Source organism: Neltuma alba, unplaced genomic scaffold (genome assembly GCF_004799145.2).
Source record: "Neltuma alba isolate B1F8T4 unplaced genomic scaffold, ASM479914v2 tig00011497_pilon, whole genome shotgun sequence".
Classification (NCBI taxonomy): domain Eukaryota; kingdom Viridiplantae; phylum Streptophyta; class Magnoliopsida; order Fabales; family Fabaceae; genus Neltuma; species Neltuma alba.
The window spans coordinates 175,425-192,712 of NW_021636165.1; the positions used below are offsets into that span (position 1 = coordinate 175,425).

Consider the following 17,288-nt stretch of genomic DNA (forward strand, 5'->3'; position numbering starts at 1 on the left):
ATTCTTTTCTTTATTTAAATAAAAAACATTCTTTTCACTTACAAAATATTTATGACCCTGAGAAATTTTTTTGACTAATTTTTATTGAAATTATACGTAGTTTGAAAATAGGATTAATAAAAATTTTAGTCCTAGAAGTTTATTCTCATTTTATTTTTGGTATCTCAAATTTCAATTTTAGTCTCTCAAATTTTTTTTTATTTAAAACATTGGTCTTTATAATATAATAAAAAATTGGACCATTTTATCTCTTGAGAAACAAAACCTATAGTTTGAAACTTAGGAATCATTTGAAAGACTAAAGATTATATTAATCCTTGAAAATATATGCAAATTTTTTTATTACAGATTATATATGTCTTTGAAGAGTTATTTAGAGTACATACACAATTTTTTTTTTTGGTGCTCTTTTAATTGTTTCCGACAATTTACAATTTCATTCAGATGTTATTTTATTGATTTCCCAAACAGTAGACTGAGGTTAGTCGTTACAAGATACTGTATTTCGTTAATATTTAAAAAGTAAACGAGTCTAAAAGCGTCTGGATTGTGGAAATGATGCTAATTTGAACTAAACATAGCATAAACATTTCACCCAAACCCCCCCAAAAAAAAAAATCCCATTAACACAAGCACAAGAGACTAAAAGGTCAGTTACAACATCTTATTCAAATCTGTATATGAGCAATCAGCTACTGTAATAAAACCCTCAAATAAACTATGAACTAAATAACAATCAGTTAACAGGAAGTGCTTCAAACATTGCTGCATCAAACTCCCTCACTTCTTTTGGTCCATATAGTTGAACTTCTGATGAGCTTGAAGCAGATCATGTTGGTACCCATAATGGGTCTGAAATTCTTGCATCATCAGAGGAGCAGCTGGAAGAACCTGCAAATTTGCTTCATGATGATGAATCTGCATAATATTACCATTCTGCAGATAGTAATTAGCATAGTAATTATTGTTGTCGTTATTGTAACAGCATGAAGAAGGAGGACAAGATTCTCTCATCAGATCATAATGACCAAAGGCATCACTCTGTATTGCTGCAGAATCATCATTCTGTGTGATCATCGTCAAAGGCATCAGATTTGGATGAAAAGGAAGCATCACACGCTGATGATGATTATGATCATCATCAGACTTCAGAGGAAAATCTAGGGTTTGATGAGCTGATGATGATGATGTAGTAGTGTTATTGTTGTGCATGAAACTGAGGTGGCTTCTTCTGTTTGAAGCTGAGGATTTGTCTGAAGATTCTGCTCCTGCTCCTTGTTGTTTTTGCTCTATGTAGCGTTTCCTCTTCAACATGTTGATCCTCTCCTTGCAATCCTCGATCTTGGAATCCAACAGAGTGACAAACATTCTCAGCTGTTCTTCACCAAGTTTGTCGAAAGAGAAGTCCCACGTTGGATAGAGTTTCCGGAGTCTCTCCTGGCGAAGCTTGCATGCTTCGGCTTCCACCTTGTTCTTCCTGTCCTTGAAGAACTCCATCACATTGTACTTCTTGGGACTTTTCTCAGCGATCTTGCCCTCGTACTTCTTGATGATTCTATGCAACTTCTCAAGGGAAAAAAAAAAATTAGTTAGATCTTAAAGACAAGAACTACTAATTTGCAGGGATTAGAACAATTTGATAAAAACTTATTTGTAAAAATTATTAGTTGAATTGAAAAAAACTCCCTTTATAAAAAGTCTCTTAACATAAGGAATTATAAATTTAAGAGAGAAAGTTTGCTCAAAAAAAAAAAAAATTTAAGAGAGAAAGTAAGTTGATGTTTTGTGTTAAGAATTAAAAAAATCATTTACTAATTCTTATATTTAAATTTTGCCATACAACTTATAAAATTCAACCTCTCCACTTATCAAAAACAAAATGTTACAAAGCTTATTTCAGGTATGAGAATTTTTAAACTGGAAAATAAGAAATTTGGTTGAACTGTGAAAGCAGGTGATCCACGTTCAAGACAAGAACTCTGTAACTAAACTTATTTTAATATTTGTCAAAGTTGTCATCTTTTTTTTTTTTTTTCCATTTTTCATACACAAACACAAAAACAAATTTTTCATATATTTTGAACAAAAATAGAATAAATTTGCGTAACTTACCATTTATTTTAGGAAAAGCCTATAAATTTCAAGAAACAGAGAAGGAATCTGTATACTTACAAGATTTTCAGATGAAGTAAATCAAACAGTATTAGAGTACTTACCTCACTGGGATCAAGAGGCCAAATCTCAGGAAGGTCATCAATGGAGTTAGGGCCGTAAATGATCAAGCAACAGTCGACTCCACAGAGTGTGGAAAGCTCGTGAGCTTTTTTCATGATTCCATTCTTTCTCTTCTGAAACGTCGCTTTTCTGGATTTCTCCTTCTCTATCAGTTTCATAGCCAATCTCCCTCGCCCCATGTTTTCCTTTGTTAATGTGGAAGAAAATTTGGCAATTTGAAAAACTATGGCCAGTGTGCTATAAGTACAAGATTACTAATTATTACCGTCATCAATTGAAATAGATTTAATAATTTGAATTTGAATATTAATAATGACGATAGAGAAATAATAATAATAATTATTGTCGCTATTAATTGAAATAGATTTAATAATTTGAATGTTAATAATGATGACAGATGTAATAGAAAATACAAATATCTCTTTTATTAATTATTAATTAATATGAATTGATTTCCTGATTTTAATTAACAAAGATTACAATTATTGTTATGAATTACAAATACATGATTCTGTCAAGTGTCAACAATATTGGTCAATAATTTTAGTTATCATTTAATTAATTAATATTTGGTCAATAAAAATACCATAATTATAGCTATTTAATCATAATAATGTTTAAAATAATATACATTAATTGATTCCTAATCACATGTATATAAACATATTCATAGGATGAGAACTAGCACAATTTTCGTTTGTTACTAGCAGTATTTATGGAAATTAGCTGCTATTATGCTAACCTTACTGTCCCTATCTTTCTTAATTTTCTCCCTCGCGATTTTTCAAAAATAAAAAACTTATGTCCATTTGCTTTTATATGTGTTATATGTCCTTTTCTCTAATCAAATATAATTAATAATTAGTAATAGAAATTTATTAAAATTAGTTAAATATAATTAACTATAATTTATTAATTAGTTAAATATGATTTATTATTAATAATGATTAAATAGAATTTTTAAATTAGTTAAAAAATAGAATATAATTTTGAAATTTTATTCATATGAATTTTGTCAACTCATATAATAAAATTTAATAGAAAAATTGGATCTAATGGCATATAATTAAGGGAGAATCACAATTATATCCATTTAAAATACCAAAATTCAAATTAAGGCCTACACTTTTACCAAATTTTTAATTAATTTAAAAGGCCTAATTAGAGATTTTTGAATGTGATTGAAAGACCAGAATATCCCTTTATAGTTAAATAAAAATTAAAAGTAGACATAACCTTGATTTCGGTTTTGATGGTTTCAGCTAGATTTAATTAGAATTTTTTTCTTTGTTTTTACTTTATTTTATATATTTATTTTTTAAAAAAATGTATTTATATATATTCAATATATAATACAGGATTTTTTAAAAAAAAATATACTCCTCTAGTCTTAAATATAATATTCCTGTTGAAGTGTAAATTACACTATAAAAGAGGTCTTATATTTAGAACCGGAGTAATACTATTTATCTATATATAAAATTATTTACATTTCACTATATACATATATATATAACTTAATCACAACAAATATTTTTTGTTTTATCATTTCTGTTTTTTTAAATAATTTTATATATAGATAAATATTTATTTCATGCATATTACTTCTCATTGAAAATGAATGTGCACTAATGAATTTCAGTCACACGCGCGGTACCATCCCATAACTCCTTTCAATTAAAAGTGATTTTGAGATTTATGAATTATTATTCTATTTTTGTTCATTTTGATTCTATAATACATAATAGATATTTTAATAATTTTTTTCATATTTTAACAAAAATTAAAAAATATCTTTTCATAAGAAATTGGCATTCGATTTAAAACTTTTCAATAGTGTTTATTTAAGTTTGTTTTATATTTTTATTTCAAAAGTTGAGTTTTTAAAAAATAATTTTATATTTTGGGTTAAATATATATATATAGGTGAATATTTATTTGTTTAGAAGAAAAAATCAATGACACAAAACAAACTAAAATAAAAAGAAAAATATTAATTAAATCTACAGGAAATAATTAACAATTTTGAGTTTTCTTGTTAGATAAGAGAGATATTTTAGCCTTTTAACAATATTTGCAAATCTCTAATTAGCTCTCTTGACTTAATTAGGGATTTATTAAAAGTGTAGGTTTGAATTATAATTTTAATATTTTAGTTGGATTTAATTGGGATTCTCCCTATAATTAAATAGGCCTAAATTTTGTTTGGAAAAAAAAAACACTAGCTAGGTAATAAAAAAATAATACTCCCTCTTATCTTAAACATAGAGTTTATTTGGGAGTTTTAATCATTATGTATTAACTTTTAATCATTAAGTGATATGAATGTTTTTAAAAAATTATAAATTCTTTATGTATTAATCATAATTAAATAGGTCTAACAAATCTTAATCATAATTATGTATATATAGTTAGTAACAAATCATAATTTTATGCACTTATATTTTTTGCAGCTTTACTCAATTGAGACTCTAAGTTTCTGTCACAATTACTCTAATTAGACTTAAACTGACATGATTTTTATGGTGCCTAGTTTATTAGGTTTTATTTTTTTAAGTAGCTAAAATGTGAGTATAATTGTGATGGACTGGTATGTTGAATAAAAAATTTCTCTTTTTACAACTCTGATACAAGGTATCAAAGCCACTCTTTGACGATAATGCCCAAGACAAGTTTACGTGAAAAAGGTATTTACGCATAAGTTTTAATTTCTAACTTTGAAACCTCTAATTTTTTTATATAATGTTTTGATTTCAGGCTTGTTGATAATTTGAATTTTTTAAGACATTTCCAATTAGATTTGTTACTTTGTATTTTACTAAAAAAAATTTCATCAGTCACCAAACTTACCCACCCCATCTCTTTTTTTTTTTTTTAAATTTTCTTAGCAACTATGAATTTGCAAGAAAATTTGGCAACAAAAGAAAAATATGGGCTATGTCATAAATCCAACATTCTAATTATTAGCACTATAATTAATTGAAACAGATTTAGAAATTTGAATGTTAATAATGATAGCATAGATATGATAGGAAATATTTTGGCCAAAAAAAAAAGATATGATAGGAAATAAAAACGTTTCTTTTCACATCAGATCTACGTGTCATATTATAAGTCATGTATTAATTGATATGAATTGCCTCTAATTGCAATTGATGAGAATAGTAAATTATTATGAATTACAAATGCATAATTCTATCACATGTCAATCATTTTGGTTATCATTTAATTAATATTTGTCCAATAAAATTAATCCATTAATATAATAATTATAACTATTTAATCATAATAATATTTAAAATATTCATTAATAGATTTTAATCACTTATATATAAAAATGTTCATAGAATGTGAACTAGTACCACTTTAGTTTACCATTAACAATATTTATGAAAATTTAAGCCAAAAAAATATTATGAAAATTAGCTACTGACCTTCGACGTCCTCGTCTTTCATAATTTTCTCTTTTGTCTTGTTTAGAAAATAACAAAACTTATATCCATTTGGTTATATATATATATATATATATATATATATATATATATGCCTTGTTTTCTAATCAAATATTGTCATATATAATATTTATTGTTAACCATGATTAAATAAAATTTTTAAATTAGTTGGGAAAAATGGAATATAATTTCGAATTTTTATCCCTATGAGCTTCTTAATTAATGTAATAAAATTTGATTAGAAAATTGGATAACATGCTTAAATTCTTTTATTTTTGAAAAGACTAGGTTATAATAAAGTAATACTCCCTCTTATTCTAAACATAAAGTTTATTTGAGAGTCTAAATCATTAAATAGTAAAAATATTTTTAAAAAATTAAGAAAAATTTATGCATTAATTATAATTAAATAGGTCTCAAAATCTTAATCATGATTATAAGTGTATATAGTTGGTAACAAATCACAATTCTATACATTTGTATTCTCTACTGCTTTACTCAATTGAGACAATATATTTTTATTGCAATTAATGCAATTAAGCTTAATTGGGTACTATTTTTGTGATGTTTAGCTTATTAGCTCTCATTATTTTAAGTAGTCAGTAGAATGTTACTTGTCATAAGTGTAATTTGTGTAACTTAGGATAGCAGAGTTGTATAATAAATATAATCATTTTTCTTAAGTAGTTCGTTAAAACAAAATGTGAGAAAATAAAAAGAATATGTAATTGAGATTATTTGTTGGATAAAAATTTTTTTTTACAACTCTGCTACCGAAGTACCAGAGTCACTTTTTAACGATGAAGTTAAAGATGAGCTTACTTAAAAGTATTTACGTTAAAATTTTAATTTTTAACTTTAAAACCTCTAATTTCTATCATATAATATTTTGACGTTATGATTGTTAGTTGAATCTGATACTTAAATACTTTGTAATTAACTTTATTTTAATATTTGCTGAAGTTGTCACTTTTTTTTTTTCTATTTTCAACATCGGAAACTTCACACATAATTTTTCACAGATTAATTTTCACACACACACAAACACAAAAACAAATTTTGCATTGTGTGTGTGAGAAAATATAGGCGGTGTGCTCTAAGTATAAAGATTACTGATTATTACTACTATTAATTGAAACAGACTGAATGTTAATAATGATGACACAGATATAATAGGAAATAACAATGTCTTTCTTGCCATATCTGTATTAATTGATATGAATTCATTCCCTGATTATGATTGATGAGAATTACAATTGACGAATTATTATGAATTACAAACACATAATTCTGTCAAGTGTCAACAATATTGGTCAATGATTTTGGTTATCATTCAACTAATACTTGGCCAATAGAATTAATCAATTAATACGAATAATTTTAACTATTTAATCATACTAATATTTTAAATATACTTCTTTGGTCTTATTTATAAGACAAAGAGAAAATATTTTTTTGTCCTATTTATTAGACATTTCATTAAATTTTTAGCATAAATGCTCTATTTTGTCCTAAATATAAAAACTAGTTGAAGATTTAATTTAGTCCTAAATATAAAATTCTAACCACTTTATCTTTCATATTTATTTATTTATTTCAATATAGTTTTCATAGTTATTATACATCTTAAAAGATTTTCATTTTAACATATATGATTAATAGGAATATTTTAGAAAAAATAATACTTATTTATTATAAATAACTAATTTAAGTAGCTAGGAGATTGTTATTTGTCATGAGTGCAATTTGTGTAATTTATAGTAGTAAGTTAAGGTATATAATGAATATAATTACTTTTATTAAGTAGTTCGCTAAGGTAAAATGTGAAAAAAAAATAAAAAAGAATATGCAATTGTGATTATTTTTTGAATAAAGAAATTTTTTTTACGGTTCTGATACTAAGGTATTAGAGTCACTCTTTAACGATGAAGTTAGAGATGAGCTTACTTGAAAGTATTTATGTAAAGATTTTAATTTCTAGTTTTAAAACCTCTAATTTCTATCATATAATATTTTTGACATTGTGATCGCTAATAATTTGAATCTCTTAGGATATTGCTAATGTAAGTCACCCCATAGAGTTGAGTATGGTACTTAACTACTTTGTAACTAACTTTATTTTAATATTTGTTGAAGTTATCACCTTTTTTTCTATTTTCAAAATAAGAAACCCCACACATAATCCTTTAAAAATTAATTTTCACACACATACAAACACAAAAACAAATTTTGCATATATTTTGAACAAAACTGGAATAAATTTGCGTAATCTACCATTTATTTCAAGAAAAGCCTATAAATTTTGAGAAACAGAATCTGTATATTTCTAACAAAATTTTCAAACAAATTAAATTGAATAGTATTAGAGTACGTATCTCCCTGTGATCATGAGACCAAATCTCAGGAAGGTCATCAATGGAATTAGGGCTATAGACGATCAAACAACAGTCGACTCCACAGAATGTGGAAAGCTCGTATGTTTTCTTCATAATTCCATTCTTTCTCTTCTGAAACGTCACTTTTTCTGATTTCTCCTTCTCTATCAATTTCATATACAATCTTCTCCGCCTCATTTTTTTTCTTTGCTAATTTTCTCAAGAACAATGAATGTGCAAGAAAATTTAGCAATTTGAGAAAATATAGGCGGTGTCATAAGTACAAAGATTATTGATTATTACTGCTATTAATTGAAACAGTTTGAACGTTAATAATGATGACACAGATATAAAAAAAAAAAAACAATGCAATGTCTTTCCTCATCACATCTGTATTAATTGACATGAATTCATTCCTTGATTGCGATTAATGAGAATTACAATTAATGAATTATTATGAATTACAAAGTACAAACACATAATTCTGTCAAGTGTCAACAATATTGGTCAATGACTTTGGTTATCATTTAATTAATACCTGGCCAATAAAATTAATCAATTAATGCAAATAATTATAACTATTTAATTATACTAATATTTTAAATATACTCCCTTGTTTTTATTTATAAGGCAGAGAAAAAATATTTTTTATCCTATTTATTAGACACTTCATTAAATTTTTAGTATAAATACACTATTTTGTCATTCATTTATTATAGTGTAGATAATTATGTTTTCAAAATGTGTATATAATAAATAGTAATAAATTTGAAAATTTATTATATTTTAATGAATAGTTAATATATTTTAAAATTTATATAAAACTTGCTAAAAGTACCTTATAAATAAAAGCAGACGAACTAGGCTAATGTGTGCCTTGATTAACTAACATTATGACATATGTGCTTCATTTGTATATGATTTGATAATGGTAATGAGAAAGAGGAGCCCTTAAAGTATACGGGCGCAATCTTTTTTTTTTCCTTGACATTTCAAGCTAAAAAAAAAAAACAAAGCATTTTCTCATGTTAATATTACTGCCGGAACTCTGCTTTCCTTGGTTAATTCACCAATCCTCTCATTGAGTGAAATTGTTTTTGGCAGTTATATGATGTACAAGTATAAAAAATACTGTCTAAGTATTAAAAAAGTTGAGATGATCGCAACTATTCCTATAATTTTTATTCATTATGTTAATACTTCTTTATTATAAATTTTAAATAACTAAACTACACAAATCATAAAAATTATTTAAATTAATCGAAGACACTAAGCGTGTAAATAATACAACTTATTTGTTAAACACACTCTTACTTGTGAAGAAGATAAGTGGAGACAATGAGAAAAAAAGATATGAAAGGGAACGAGTAAAAAAAATAAAATAAGAAAGACATATAATTATTAGGAATAAAAAAAAAGCATACATTAAATATTAAATGTTAATAACTAAGTTCATTCAAAAAATTGAAGTTTATGAAAAAAATCGGAGTATTAATTAATGAGTGATATTGTGCCTGAAATGGCGGATAGTTGAGGCCCTCGGGTGTATGTCTGCATCCACACACATTTATATTTGTAAAAATTAAAATAATATTATGATATCTATTTTTTTACTGCTATCTCCAGTCCTAAATATAAAAAATAGTTGAAGATTCAATTTGGTCCTAAATATAAAACTCTAACCCACTTTATCTTCTATATTTATTTGTTTTTCTCAATATAGTTTTTATAGTTATTATACATCTTAAAAGATTTCTAATATACTAATTAACAAGAATATTTTAAAAAAATAACACTTATTTATTATAAATAACTAATTTAACTAATTTTTTTAATATTTGTAAATTAATTATCTAGGTTTTATATTAAACACAAGAGAAAGTATTGTCTAATTTGATACTTCTCTAGTCTTATTTATAATGTAAAAAAAGAAGACATTTTTCAATCCTACTTATAAGGCAGTGAGAAAAATTTTTTATGTGAATATACAATTTTACCCTTTTATTTATTATTGTGTGAACTTTGTTTGCATAAGGTATATCGTGTTAAATAGAGATAAAATTGAAAAGGTGTTGAATTTAAATGAAAATTAATGAAGTTTAAAGTTTTTCTAGGTCTATATAAAATACTCCCTCCGATTCAAAATATAAGTTAAATTTTATCAATTTACGTTTATCAAGAAACTAATTAAAATCAATTTAAAACAATAAATGTAAGGCATATATTTGTTTTTCCTAATATACCTTTATTAATGAAGAGAATAAGTAAAAGATATAATAAATGAATTAAAGAGAAAAGAGAATATATAGGGGTAAAATTGAAAAAAAATCATTAAATGCTTGGACAAAAGTGAATATTATCTTATAAAAAAATCAACCCCTTTAAGAAAGTTTAGTTTTTATTTTCAACCGAAGGTAGTATATTAGAAGTGACTTATAAATAAGACCACAAGAGTATTTTTAAACTACCAATTATATATTAAATTATTTTTGGAAATACTGACTTTAAATTGGTTTTTTATATATTTGTTCAACTGAGTCAGCATTCTTAACCGCCCACATGAGAATTCACCTACTTAAGCACATGTAAAACAGAGAAGCCAAGTCAAACGCCTTCTTATTCTTGGCGCTTGACAAATTTATGTATTCATATGTATGAGGCTCATTTGAAACAAAAATGAAGTTGCTTACACTATTACATTCTTGATTTCTTTTGATTAAAGTATAACTTGGCAATGGCTTTAACGTTGCTTTGTACTCCAAGACTCGAGCCAAAAAAACAAAAACAAAACAAAACAAAACAAAAAAGTGAAAATGAAAGTTGGTGTTTATTTATGTCAACATCGGTGCGTTTTTTTGGGGCCAGTGTCAGCATCCGTATGCTTAATCGAAGGGAACTTGGATCCTCTGTTGCATGGTTCTTGGACTGCAGAGCAAAATATCCAAAATTTGCTACCAGATTATCCAGAAGGCAGAAGTTCAACAAATATGGCTTGTTCGTGAATCTTATGCTGAAAAGCAGGTTTTCTATTTTTTGTTAAAAAAAAAAAAAAACTTCTAAACTTCCGCATGAAAAATTGTAACTTCCATTAAATAAGTACATATGGCAAGGGTTTACCTCTCCGATCACATATTAGATTATCCCAGAAACATGCCTCCTCTATAACTAGCCACTTGACGCTTGTTCAAGACTCAAGAGCCTCTTCTGACCCAGGAGCAACTTTTAACCCTGTTCTCATCTAAAGATGATAAACATTTTTTGATAAAAGCCACGAAAGAAATCATTAATGATACCTCAAGCTCAAAGGTAATTATTAACAGATAATCTTATCCTAATGATTAGAGATTATTTTTTAATCCTATATGTCTGCTTCCACAAAATACTGAGATCACGATAGAGCCAGAGTGAATTCTGGCATCAACGAAGCAACAAACATATATCCCAAGAAATCGATAACTCTCTGCAAACTAAAGGAGCATCGACGCAATGTGTCATCAAAATGACCGGACAGTTTCCACCATCACAATTAACAAAATACTAACGGCAACAGTAAGATGGTGCTTCTCAATCTATAAAAGAATAACCTGTTGTATATTTGATAAGGCCTTTTGAAGCTTTACTCAGTATTGGATAGAACTCTTTAGATTTGTGTATGAAGCTGAGAATACTGCAAACTGACAGTGTAATTTACAAAAGTCATGCCAATTTACATATTTCTGACCTCAATCAAACTATGAGCAGGTTCTTTTCTTAATCCTTCATGATTTACTACATGCCTAACCTTCTCTGCGTCACTCCATCTTCCTACAGCAGCATAAAGTTTTGCCAACAATACGTAATTTCCAGTATTTTCAGGCTCAAGCTCAAAAAGCCGCCTTGCAGCAATCTCTCCCAGCTCAACATTCTCATGTATCACACAAGCACCAAGAAGTGCACCCCATACAGCATGGTTAGGTGTTTCAGGCATTGTTTCAACAAGATCATAAGCATCATTGAGTCGACCTGCACGACCGAGAAGATCAATGATGCAAGTATAATGGTCAGTACAAGGAATAATATGGTGTTGTTTGAGCATCAACTTGAAAATGCTCAAACCCTCATCAACAATCCCCGCATGGCTGCAAGCGTGCAAAACACAGGTGAAAGTAATTTGATTTGGTTTTACGCCAGATTGCAACATCTGATAGAATAGTGATACGGCCATTTCTCCATGCCCATGCTTTCCATAAGCAGCAATTATTGCACTCCAAATAACAATATCCTTATCCATTAGAGGGACTATATCAAAAATCTGGTGTGCATATTCCAAAGATCCACACTTTGAGTATATATCAACTAGAATACTTGATACCTCTAGTCTGTAAAGAAATCCAGATCGTATAAGGTAACCATGTATGTTCATTGCCTGATGGAGGTCAGAGAGTATAGCATATGCGGGAAGAAGACTGCCCAAGGTTGCATCATTAGGTGGTATTTCTTCCAGTAACATCTGCTTGAAGAGTTGTACCGCTTCTCTTGCAAGCCTATTGTGTATGAACCCGGATAGAAGCGCATTCCACGGGACGGTTCTCTTTTTTGAGGTTTTCATAAACACATTATAACTGAGTTTAACATGATTGCATTTTGCATACATATCAATTAAGGCAGTTTCCACAATAACCTCAGTCTCAAGTTTATGCCTTATTGCCCAAGCATGCAAGCACTTACCATGGTTCAAGGAAACTGAACTGGCACAAGCTGATAGAAGAGAAGCTATACTCACTAAATTGGGTTTCACTCCTTCACATTGCATCAGGTGACCGAGCATTAGAGCACTTCTCGGATCACCATTCAGAACATAACCATTTATCAAGGTCGTCCAAGTCACCACATCCTTCTCATTAATCTTATTCACTAACGACCATGCTTCTTCCATTCGACCACACTTAACATACATGTCCAACATAGCATTCCTCACAGCTATATTCCCCCAAAACCCCCTCTCCTGTACAAGTGCATGAATCTCTTTTCCCAGCTCTACATTCTTCAAATGACCACAAACAGGTAATACAGAAACCACTGTTGCACAATCAGGCTCCACACCTCCATCCTTCATCTTTTTATAAACCATCAAGGCTTCCTCCACACAGGAATTTCGGAAATATCCATTAATCATGATATTCCAAGACACCACAGTCCGTTCCTGCATCAAGTCAAAAACAAGTTGTGCTGCTTCTTTCTCCCCACAATTCATATACATTGCCATCAGATTGTTCTGGACAAAATGGTCCAAATCAAAGCCAGTTTTCAAAGTCCGCCCATGTATTCCAATACCCACGTCAATCAATGACAAGTCACCACACGCCTTGATGGCAAATGGATATGTAAACTTGTCAGGCTGACTCTGACCAGAAGCAAGCATATCAACAAACAGTTTCAGTGCATCATAGGGCGACCCTTTTGACTATACGTCTTGATCATTATATTCCATGAGAACAAGTTTGGTTCAGGAAATTTAGTGAACAGCTCATGTGCATATGAGGCATGATTGCACTGCGCATAAGTTGTGGCAAGAATTGACCAAAGCTTGGAGGAAGAACAGGAAAAGAGACCAAATGTCATGATGATGCGGGCGTGTAGTTTTTTCGTTTTAGAAAGCAATTGAGCCCTGGCATACTTCCTTAAGGATCTCCTAAAAATCTCATGCCAATTTCTCCTACAGCATAATTATCATCACCACAAGGATTCAGATAAAAACTACATTACAAAATTCTGCTTGAAAATAGAAGTAATAAAGCAATATTTACCTCTGATTCATCAACCCAATTGAGAAGCCTAGGTCCCAACTACCTGCCTAAACAGCCTGGAATACAAGAAAATGGATGCAGTCAGGGATCTAAAAACTAAAAAATACTCAAGGTATGAAAGAAACAATGATGTTTCAGGATCTAACCTTAACATACAGAAAGCAACCGGCAACTATCTTGTGCTAAAATCAGATAAAGCAAAAATTTTATTAAGTGACTCACAGCAGTAGGAACCATCTGTGTTTAAAACTTTTAAATGGGGACATTAAAAAACAACATTCATTGCCCCAACAATTTTAACTAACGAAAACATAAGATAGTTTCAAGTCAAAAGTACACGGTCCTCTCTAGCGTTGGCCCCCGGGGGGGGGGGGGGAAGAACTCTACACTAGCGGTATGCTGGGAATGTAGGAATGAATAATAAAGGAATGGGAATGAGGATGAGAATGACAATGGAGATGACCTCGTTTGGTATGTTTCATATTCGTTGGGAAGACAGCAACGAAGTTCGCTGCGGAGGCCCAAGAGCTGGGAGAGGCAGACGAACGGTGCGTTTAGTGATGATGAGATGAACGGCCACGATTCTTCCTCACTAAAACGGTGCGTTGTGATTAGGGGTCTGATGAGTTTGGAATTGGAAACCGCTCCTCCTCCTTCGATATCTCCCTCCCAAGCCCAAGTTACGTTACGTTGTTCACCTCGCTGTCCCTCGGGTGGCCGCCGTAGCAGGTCTAGTGAGGTACGCCGTCAATTACTCCCTCCAATTGGAAGTTGAAGGTGCTTTGGCCTATTCTTGAATCTTAAATCTCAGATTGGTCTTTCTTTTAGACTTGTCCATATTATTCTGTCCGATTGTTTTGTTTTATTTTAGTTTTCAATTTTCTGTAGACATATACGACATGTGTATAGCATTGGGAATTCTCTGTTGCCACCTCTCTCTTAGCTTCGCGTTCTACTGTTCATTCTCTTTCTACATTCTCTGTTCTCTCTGTGTTTTTTTTCCCTTTTGCTTTTGAAATGGTAGGGAATGGATTTGGCATTCCTGCTTTGAGTTGTATTGTTCTCTGAACTATGATCGGTCTCTACCATGGATGTCTGTAAAAATGTGGGGCTTAATGTACTTTTCTGTCGTTAGAAGAATTTGATATGGTTTACTTGACTCTTCTATGCTGAAGTAGACTGGTTTGTGGCACCATGTTCTGGTTCTGGCTTCAAACACCCTATTCTTGTTTGCAATTGTGTCTTGTTACAGTTGGATTGGACTTTGCTTATATTTTAAATTTTGAACGGGTAATTTAATCATTTCGGTCTGCCTGTGGATTCTGAGGGTGGCATGGAAGAAGGATGGGAAGTGTTTTCCCAACCATGGTGATCCCGGACATGGATGGGGCAGGGTGGAACTGGTGGCCGTAGGCCTACCATCCATAGTTGAAGCACAGTTAGATTCATGGCTTTTGCTTTACCTAAACTTGATTACCAGTAGAGAGTTGTCATTTAACTTTTGTTACCTGACTTTGATTGCCTCACGAAGTACTAGCACTGGCACATTGTACGTAACTTGGTGGATGAGATATTGTCTGTGTGTGTTTTATCCCTCTTTGGTTGCATAAGATGAGACCTGATGTTTGGCTAAAGTAACATGTAACAGTTTGAAATTAGGATGATGCTCCTGCTCTGGTTGAACCTGCGTTTCATATGTAATGAAGTGTTTTGTACTTAGCATATTTGAACAACGGATTGAATATGAAGACAGTGAGCTTGGATTTTTCATTCATCACTTATTAGACTTTGACCATAGTTTACACATGGTCAGGTTTCCTAGCTTAAAAGCAAAGGTGCAACTAAAGTCTCGTGATATTCAATCCAAGTATTTGTTCTTGACGTGTTCATCATCTCTTTTGCTGGTCTGTGAACTAATATCCTTGAATGAATGTAAATAACATCGAAAGTGATTCATCCTGTTGTGCTAAGAAGCTTATGCCACATTCATAGGCTTTATCAGTATTAGTACAATGATTCTATTCTGAAGGTTCTGTATTTTACAACCCTGCAGTTTCAATATATAGAGAAATGCCTGGGACTGAAGTAAATTCAACTCTCAGTAAATCAAGTGGACTACCTCGAAAGCGATTCTATCGAGCACGAGCACACAGCAATCCACTGAGTGACTCCCACTTCCCTGTGCCTATATCTCCTAGTCACGTTGACTATTCACTCCATTACCCTGAGTTTTTTCCTCCATCTGATCAAGCTAATAACTCCAAAAAGATCCAGTTTGCTGATATTGGCTGTGGCTTTGGTGGACTGCTCATCAGTCTATCAACCCTTTTCCCAGAAACCCTGATGATTGGAATGGAACTTAGAGACAAGGTGACAGAATATGTCAAGGAACGCATTTTAGCTCTAAGAGCAGCAAATCCAGGTCAATACCAGAATGTCTCAGTGGTGCGTACAAATTCCATGAAGTACATCCCCAATTACTTTGAGAAAGCACAGCTCACAAAGATGTTTTTCTTGTTTCCGGATCCTCACTTCAAAGAGAAGAATCACCGCCGACGTGTAATTAGCCCACACTTGTTAGACGAGTATGCTTATGCTCTCGAGGTTGGTGGGGTCATATACACAATAACAGATGTGGAAGAACTTGGGGACTGGATGAAGTCTTGTCTGGAGAGTCACCCCATGTTTGAAGCCCTGACTGAGAAAGAACTTGAAGCAGACCCATGTGTGAAGCTGCTTAGTACTGCAACTGAGGAAGGCCAAAAGGTGGCTAGAAATGGAGGGCAGACCTTCCAAGCCGTATACAGGCGCATCGCGCTATCTGATCAGACACCCCAGACTTAGGCCCATTTTCTGCAATCAGCGTTTTCCATCTTTCATTTGCTATATTTTTTATCTGGCTGTACTATAGAGAGCAAATGTCTCATAGTGACGTCAAGATCGTTATTTATGCTGATATCTACTGAGATAAGGCATGTATTTGTAGGATCTTATGTTTGCACTTTCCCAGAAAAAACATACCGTTTTTTGACTTAAAGAGAAACGAAATAGAGATGCTGAAGTTATTATTCAATTTAATTGTAGCTTGATATGCGCACTCAGTGTATTGCACAAAACCTAAACAATGAATTGCACGGCTCATGGCAAGTAAACAATACAACCTAGGATTAGATTATACATGATCAATTATACATTGATATATTGATAAAGTAGCAAGATTCTTGTAAAATTTAATATTATTTTTTACCCTTAACATAAAACCTAGTTAACTAATTGGAAAAGATTTAAACAATTAAATATTTATCAGATTAGACCCAATCGGTGGATTAGAATCAATCTAACAAAGGGGATTATGGGTTTAAAAGTTAGAGCCATCTCACACATAGGGGGAAAAAATTGGAGCTTGTTTATTTTCTCATTTTGAAAACAATTTTTTTTTG

At 30.6% G+C, this 17,288-nt stretch overlaps 2 protein-coding genes across 2 annotated transcripts; one reads left to right on the forward strand and one right to left on the reverse strand.

Annotated features, from left to right (window-relative positions):
- Nucleotides 1-11,712: 11,712 nt before the first annotated feature.
- On the reverse strand, nucleotides 11,713-14,241 carry LOC114714233 (pentatricopeptide repeat-containing protein At5g39350-like). Its single transcript, XM_028898962.1, is given in 4 exon segments — nucleotides 11,713-13,492; nucleotides 13,495-13,757; nucleotides 13,849-13,904; nucleotides 13,995-14,241. Coding segments are annotated over 3 exon segments (1,998 nt in total). The 5' UTR covers nucleotides 13,860-13,904; nucleotides 13,995-14,241; the 3' UTR covers nucleotides 11,713-11,768.
- A 319-nt stretch (nucleotides 14,242-14,560) lies between these two features.
- LOC114714236 (tRNA (guanine-N(7)-)-methyltransferase) lies at nucleotides 14,561-16,926 on the forward strand. Its single transcript, XM_028898967.1, has 2 exons — nucleotides 14,561-14,625; nucleotides 15,902-16,926. The coding sequence occupies exon 2, from the start codon at nucleotides 15,919-15,921 to the stop codon at nucleotides 16,690-16,692; it is 774 nt and encodes a 257-aa protein (XP_028754800.1). The 5' UTR covers nucleotides 14,561-14,625; nucleotides 15,902-15,918; the 3' UTR covers nucleotides 16,693-16,926.
- The last annotated feature ends 362 nt before the right edge of the window (nucleotides 16,927-17,288 follow it).